Raw genomic sequence first — 7,859 nt, forward strand, 5'->3', positions numbered from 1 at the left:
TCCTGCAGCTGGGGTGCGTTCCGGGGTTTTGCCACCCGTGCGTTACTGAACGATCAGCCCTTTGCGTCGTGCAACTGGACGGGTGTCTGCGACCAGCCTTTGCGCGGCTTGGTGTGCACCGGTGCCAAAAGCTATTGCGATAAATCTGCTTGCTCCTTGCCCGTTTCGAGACGTCGGGGAGATGGGGGCTGCCGGTGTGGCTCTGCCTGCTTGGGGATTAGGAAAAAGGGCTTGTTTAGGAAACAGGGTCCACGTGAGCCAGGCAGCTTTTTCCTCTGTGCTTCGCAGCCTGAGGCCACGGCCTCCTGCGAGGGCTGCGCTGAGAAGCAGCGGGACTTCAAATGAGAAAATCCAGCCGTACTTCTTAAATTCTTCCTAGTTTTAGCATTATATAAACTTAGAGAACTGAAATGCAAGAGGAAAAAAAAAATAATTAAAAAAAAAAAACACCAAGAAAAGAAACCAACAAGGACATAATTCAGCTGGGGAGGGTAAGAGCTGGTCAAAGCGTGACAGAATACGGGGAAACCGCTCCTGAGGCGCTTGTGTTTTTACTGAGGTAAAACGAAACTCTGATTAAACAAACAACCCCCGCCGGCTTGGAAAGGATGAAGCCGGCACTCGAGAAGCTGTGACGGGAGGTTTTGGAGAGAACGGCGGCCCTGAGCGGGAGCTTCTTGTGGCAGTTTTTGGGGGGAACCATTTCACCTCAGCCAGGGCTCCCCGCCGCCGCGCTGGGGGGCTGCTGAGGGGAGGGAGCCCTGCTGGCGAGGGGCTCCGGGCACCCAGCCCTCGGCGACACCGACGGAAACCGCAAAAAAGCACCGCCGGCCTCGCTGGCCGCCCCTCCTGCGGTGTCTTGCCGGCCAACAGCCGTGTGGCAATCAGGGCTGACAAGGGACAGCTGGGCCGGGGGCAGCCGGGCGGCGGTCCGCGCCTGAGGGGGTGCAGGAGGATGCGCGTCTCAGCCTGAAGCCTGCTGAGAAAAGGTGAGTAAAGCTAGATTTTTAATTTTTTTTTTTTCCTCTTTTCGCGGGGCACGTTGGCAGCATGCAGCATTGGAGGTTTAAGGGGTAAAACATCCCCGTTTTTTGGAAAGCAGGAGCGTTTGGTTTCTGAAAGGAGGGAGCTTGCTGGCCTGTGGGAGAGTGCCCACACCAGGGGGGTCTCAGCATGGCAGGACTTGCCCTCATCCCTCAGCTCCTGCCCACAGCCCAGACAGGACAGGGACAGGGTCTGTACCCACCTGACCCCAAGGATATCCCACCCCAGCAACATCCAGTCGTGTGCCCAGACCTCCGTCGCACCCTGGGAAAGGGGAACGGTGTGTTTATGGTTTCCTTTGTGCTGCCCCAGAACAGTTACGAGGTAACGCAGCACAAGGCTTGAGGCTGACTTTCTAAAGTGAGGACTTTCTAAAGCGAGTGGTAAAGTGCCCTTCGCTTTGTAAATGTTAGAACTGGGGCTGCGGGAGTGGGAGGTGAGGGAGGGCACAAGGGAGGAGCGCGGCAGAGGAACCTCCCACAGAGCTGGCCGGTGTTGGCCTCCTCATTTCGGACACCGGTTGTTGGTTAATTTTGTACGCGTATTGTTTGGAAGAAATTGTCGGGCAACATTTTGCTTGTAAATTCCATGGGAAGCGACCCCACTGGCTTCTCTTGCCCCACCTAGGGCTGCCCCTCAGCTTCCCGAGCACGCAGTTCCTGCGTGCACAGTGTCCTCCGACTGTGTTTTGAGGCTGTGACAATCAGTGCCACATGCAGGCTCGTGTAGCCGCTTGGATGGCCTATTTCTGTCGAGTGAAGTTAATGTGAACCGCTCAGGGAGAGGTTATTTTCTGTGAAGACAAAGCTGCTGGCCTGTCTTAGCCCTCACTGCTCTTCCAAGTTGTGCATGAGATTTTAATTCCTGTCCAACCTATTGCTTCCAAACTTATCTTTTTTTACAATTGGTTATTTGTTCTCACCTTCCGAGGTGTGAAAGCACCTATCGCTTAATCTGTGCTGATAAAATCATTTAGGTTAGAAAAGACCCTTAAGGCCAAGTGCAGCTGTGAACCTAAAGCCACTAAATCCACCACTGTGCCCCCAAGTGCCACATCTCCACCTTTTCTAAGCACCCGCAGGCATGGTGACTCCACCACTTCCCTGGGCAGCCTGCTCCACTGAAGAAATTTCTCCTCACACCCAACTAAGTGTCCGTGTTGTAAGACAAAGCCTCACAGCCGTTTTGTAGGGGGGGTTGAGGTCCTGTTTTCTCTCGCCTTGATGGTGTAAAGAAATAAAATGGTGACTGCACACTGTGCGGGATTGAAATTCAAAAAAGAAAGAAAACCTGCACCCTTAGGTCATGTTGTGGTGCTTTCTGCTCCTTCCAGCAGCAAGCAGGGCTCAGGCTTCTCCCTGAAATCTTGACATGAGTTCCCTGTGTTCAGGAGAGCACACTTGGCAGGGACAAGTGTCACTTTCCCGTTCCCTGTGACCCTCTGCAGCGGGCCACGGAGTTGTGGCTTTCCCGATGGCTTTAGCAGGAGACAAAGCCTTGTCACCACTCCAGGAGCCAGCCAGGGCCCTGTGCATTTACTGGTGTCACTTAGAGGAACAGAATTATTTATAGCTCCTGGGCATGGGAGAAAAGACTCAAGCAGCAGGAAATGCTGGCAAAGGGATGCTTCCTTCCTACCCTTTCTCCTGTTTTATAGTCTCCTGAGTGGTAACTGCCAGGACTAAAAAGCAGGATAAAGCTAATTAATTCTTGTGGGAAGTCCAGGAGGGGGGCGGCCCCCGGGAAGGCGCTGTTTGTACCCTGAGCACCGCAGTCAGGAACACTTGTGGCTAACCTACTTGCAGTCAGGACTGCCAGCTCAAGGGCAAAAAATGGGATTAGCTTTGTTCTTGTCAGTTCTGAGGCACTATTCTTGTCAGGTGAGACAGACCTCACCTGACCAGGGCAGCCTGGAACAGAGACAGAGCTGTAAGCTACATCAGGGCCTTGCACTTTTTCAGTGTCACACACTTGATTGAACTTACCTTCAGCCAGGTTACGTAACAAAGGAACAAGACAAAAAGTGTTCTCTTTTCCCCAACTCCCCACCCCAAATACCCTGCAAAACACAAAAATCCCGAGTCTTGCTTGACAAGGCAAAGCATCAGCAAGACTTATCTTCAGCTTTCCCTAATAAACACACGCAAGCCTCTAAGCACTGAGCTTCCTGTCCCATAAAGGATGCAGTAGGTGCAGGACAGGAATGAATCCCTCCATTATCCGTGGCCCTGCCCTGCAGTGCAGCCGGGCTCCTGCCATCTCCCCTGGGGGTGCCCAGCTCCCAGCAGCTGCTACAGTGCAGGGCTGGACAGTCAGCAGTGCTGCTGACATGAAGGCAGCCTGTCAGCCTCCCCATAAAAAGCCTGGGATGGCTGAAATACTCCACCCAAGCAGCTGGCCCAGCTTCTCAGCTGTTGAAGGAGCAGCTGTGCCTGGATTAACCAACAGGGATCACATTCCAGCCTTGGGGCAGCGTTTGGCTAAGGCGGCCTCACCTGCGCAGGCTGTTACTGACTGAGCCGCACCGGGCAGCACAGTCACACAGCCACAGAGGCAAACTGTCCAGGCTCCCAGTTCCACACAGCACGCAGGACTTCCTTCCTTTCCATCGGGTCCTCAAATCCACAGCGCTCCCAGCTCCAGCCCTGTCTTGGGTCAGCGTGACCAGCAGGCTGTGGGGAAAGAGCAGTAGCAGGCACACTCCAAGGCATTGCATGAGCACAGAGGTCGTAAGCAGAAGCGACCCTCTACTAAGCTTTGTCCCTTCTTCGCCTGCCTAACTGCAGTTAGTTGTGCTCAGTGCACTCAGGATTCAATGCCCCCGGTAACTCTGGTGGATACAGCCCTTTAGCAGGGAAGGGTTCCAGACACTGACCCACAGGCCGCCACAGGGTTTGTCCCCCATACCTGACCTGTCACAGTACCTGATCCTCTGTCTCTGCCAGTGTCAACACCTCACGAGCACCAGGGACAGCCCGGATTCTCTCGAGTCACTCCTAAGCTTTCTGTTAGGCTTCACCTTTCCTTCCACATCTTTTCCCCAGCAAGTGCAGGTAGCCCAGCCTGCCCACTCTCCTCTGCTCCCCAGGTACACCAGTGCCAGCCTGCAGCGCATGCAACTGCTGAACACATTCTGGGAATGCAAAGCTCCAGGCAAGAGCGCAAGCCATGCCAGGCGTTCCCTGTCAGTCCCCCATCCCCAGCAGGGAGCAGCATTTCGTGGTCAGAGATGGCACAAGGAACACCCGACACACACTTGTTCCTGGCTGGGAGTAGCCCTACACTTGGGAAACCAGACAGGGGCCACTCAGTGCAGCCAGCAGGGTGAATGCAGCAACTGCTGCCACGGCAGCTTCACTCACAGTCACTCGGGCTTTGCCCGGCTCGTGTCTAGCTCAGTGCCAGCTGCAGTGTAAGGAGGAAAATGGCTGCATACACAGCCCCTCCGTGCCCACCCCACCCAGTGCACACACAGGAGCAAGCAGATTAGAGCAGGAAACAGCAGAGGAAGCAGCCATTGCAAGTTCTGGTTTATTTCACTACACAGGGGGGCAGAAAACAAAACAAACCAAGCTATAGCTGTTAGCTGAACTTAATGGCTTTGACTTTGAAGTCACCCTCCACAGCCAGGTATTCAATTTTCTCCATGCCCAGCCGATTTGGGAACTTGAACTCTGCCTCGGGCAGCTTCACCGTTGCCTCGGTTTCATCGAAGGAGATGCATATCTGTAGAGAGCCATGAGAGGGAAGGAAGGAATGAAGGCTGACACATCACAGCTCCCAGGCTTTGCTCACTCCCCCTCTACCTGCAGTCTGGGTGCAGGACAGGCAAGGTGGCTGCTGCTGCCGCCAAGGCCGTGCTCAGCAGCTCGGCCTCCTCCCTGCCCAGCAGAGGCATAGAAGGGAGGAAGCTTCTGCAGCGGTGGGATGAGACAGACCCAGTCTGAGTCTCACCTCGGTGCTGTTACTGCACTGAGGAGCATGGCTTCCAACAGGAGCCCAGAGTGAGGCACTCAGCACATGCGAGCTGCTGGGCATTGACTTGGGCAGCGCAGCTCTATAGACATTTCCTTGGCTTCAGCTGCCAGACTCTTCCCCTGTGGCTCATTCCCCTTTCCAGGCTTGCTCCCTTCTGCACCACAGAGGCAGGGAGCAGCATTTAAACTTGTGCCCTTAGCCCCTCAGTGCCAGGGCCTTGTGCACACCCTGGGGCCTCACCTCAACCTTGTCACCATGCTGGAAGGGAAAGTCAGCCTTCCTGTCCTCCTCCCCCCACGTGCCATCCTCCTTGGAATTGCACACGATGGTGTTGACATCCCCGTGACAGTCAAAGCGAGGGTTGAAATGCAGCATGAGGGTGTTGCTGTCCTTCCCAACATTCACAGCAAACCTGCGGAAGCAGAGGCATTGCAGAGGGGGTGCCAGTGCAGCGGCTCCAGCTGCCAGTGCTGACAAGCTGAACACAGCGGGAGCTCTGGCTTCCCCCAGTGCCCCATCAATCCATTTGCCACTTCACTCACCCTTTGGCATCAGACTGGATCTTCCCTTTGACCTTGATGCACTCACCAGGCTCGACGTCCAGCTGAGTAACAACCAGCCCCTGCAGGGCCAAACCACAGGAGTTAGTCCATCCCAAGGCAAGGCTTCCAATCCTGCTTTGGCCAGGACACAAAGCAGCTCTGGCAGACCCAAACATGACTTTTGGGCTAGAGGAAGGGTTGAGTCAGGCCACCTGCCTGTCCCAGCAGCCACGGGGATCTCCCGCTCCCCTAAGCGGCATGAGGTGACAAGAAGGTGTGGTGGGTTGGCCCTGGCTGGATGCCGGGTACCCGCCAAAGCCACTCTGTCACAACGGGATGGAGGAAGAAAATACAACAAAAAGCTCATAAATTGAAAGAAAAGACAGGGAGAGGTCACTCACTGATTACCGTCACAGGCAAAAGAAAGTCATCTTGGGGAAATCAATTTAATTTGTTACCAATTAAAATTAGAGCAGGGTAATGAGAAGTAAGGGATAAAAATGCCTTCCCTCCCTCCTTCCCGGGCTCTACCTCTTACCCTTCCGTGGCACAGGGAGACAAGGAAGTGAGGGTTACAGTCAGTCCATCAGGGTGTTTCTGCTCAGGGAGAGGAGCTCTCCCCTGCTCACTGTGGCTCCCTCCCACAGTCCTCCCCTCCATGTGAGCTACAGCTCTTCACCAACTGCTCCGACATGGGTCCCTTTCCACGGGGTCCCAGCCTCCTTCAGGCATCCCCCTGCTCCAGCACAAGAGTCCTCCCTGGGCTGCAAGTGAATTTCTGCCTGCCTGTTGACATCCGTGGGCTGCAGAGGGACAGCTGGCCTTGGATGTTATCACAGAGGCACTCCTGCCACCGCCAGCACTGTGTCTGTCCTGGAGCCTGCTGGCCTTGGCCCTGCCCGACACGGGGGAAGCTTCTGGCAGCTTCTCACGGAAGCCACCCTGGCAGCCCCCTCGGTTACCAAAACCTGGCCACAGAAGCCCATTGCAGGAGGTGATTCACCAGCTGCTGCAGGAGCAGGGTACTGAGCTACTTAACCGTGTGCCGGGTCAGGTAGGAAGGCAGATTGCAAATTAGTTTGCTTGGGCAGTGCCTGCCAGCCGCCTCCCGCTGTCCTTGCCCTCCTGCCTGCTCCCTGCTCTGCCCACACACAGCCTGCTGAGGTCAGGGTTCCTCGAGTCACTAAACTGCTTATCCCCACGGCACTAACTCTGCCTCCTGGCTCTGGAATGCAGCCGCTGCGCCCGGGGGGTCTTTCGAGGAAAGGAAAGCTGCGGGGGCAGGGGTGGGTTTAGAATACACCGCCAGCCCGCTTTCCTCTCCTGTTGCATTAAGAGTTAACCCACTCGTGCAACCAAAATGCATCTTTCCAGAAGAAAAATACACAGATTAAGGGAAAAAAAATATGAAGAGTCTAGAAACCGTAGAGTTGCAAATGGACCCAAACCTTTAGAGTACTTGAGAACATAAACATTCCTCAGCTTCCCCATTTAGATAACGCGCTAGAGAAGAGGAGAAGAAATACGGCTGGTCAGCCCTAACTATTCCTCCCACAGCCATGTAACAGCCTTGCATTTCCTCTCAACTAATCCTCTCTTCCTCCTACCCGTCACCACGCCCAAGCCCCAGAGGCAGCCCAGCCGCCGTCCCAGTGCCGCTTGGCACAGCACCCCGGCTCGCAGGCGGCACTCACTTTCTCCATGCTGCAGACGGAGCACCCCGAGCCCCTTCTCCCAGCCCGGAGTGACGCAGCGCCCAGCTCAGCCGGGCAGGAATATCACATGATCGGGAGCGGCGGGGGGGGGGCAAGACCGGGATTGATCGATCGCAGCTGTTCCCAGCCATTCACAGGAATGTGAGAGAATTGCGGGAGACCTCTCTTCATACTGGTCTTTGCAGGCAGTTTGTGGATGATTTTAAGGACTAGTGGTTGTTTGCTTCTGCGGGATCCTAAAAATCCTTACTGGAAGCTCTCCTGGCTGCTCTGCAGCGTCTGTTGGCTCCGATCCCAGGAGCTGGAGTGCTGCTCCGTGCTAGGAGCGAGGTGGCTGCTTTTTGTTCGGCGGTCTGTGTCTAAAATCGGGGTTGGGAGTCCTGGTGTTCGTGCTGCAAAGCGGCTGCCTCTGTGGATACGGGTGGATGTGCTCTCCCAGCCCAGCCTGGAGCCTGCAAGGAGCCTGGGCTGGCGGGAGGCCCTGGGTACAAATCCTCGCTGCTTGCAGTTAAATGAAAACCACGGGCTTGGTACAGCCCGTGTCAGCATTTCAGCAGCGCCTAAAAGGTTAAGGTTGGTG

The 7,859-nt window shown here is 55.3% G+C and overlaps 1 protein-coding gene across 1 annotated transcript; it reads right to left on the reverse strand.

Annotated features, from left to right (window-relative positions):
* Positions 1-4,561: 4,561 nt before the first annotated feature.
* LOC136290402 (16 kDa beta-galactoside-binding lectin) lies at positions 4,562-7,340 on the reverse strand. The gene is made up of 4 exons (XM_066184750.1): positions 7,259-7,340; positions 5,565-5,644; positions 5,263-5,434; positions 4,562-4,770 (listed from the first exon to the last, which is right to left on the reverse strand). The coding sequence occupies exons 1-4, from the start codon at positions 7,265-7,267 to the stop codon at positions 4,627-4,629; spliced, it is 405 nt and encodes a 134-aa protein (XP_066040847.1). The 5' UTR covers positions 7,268-7,340; the 3' UTR covers positions 4,562-4,626.
* Positions 7,341-7,859: the final 519 nt, after the last annotated feature.

Source organism: Chamaea fasciata, unplaced genomic scaffold (assembly GCF_029207755.1).
Source record: "Chamaea fasciata isolate MVZ Bird 193981 ecotype frontalis unplaced genomic scaffold, bChaFas1.0.hap1 SCAF_6, whole genome shotgun sequence".
Classification (NCBI taxonomy): domain Eukaryota; kingdom Metazoa; phylum Chordata; class Aves; order Passeriformes; family Sylviidae; genus Chamaea; species Chamaea fasciata.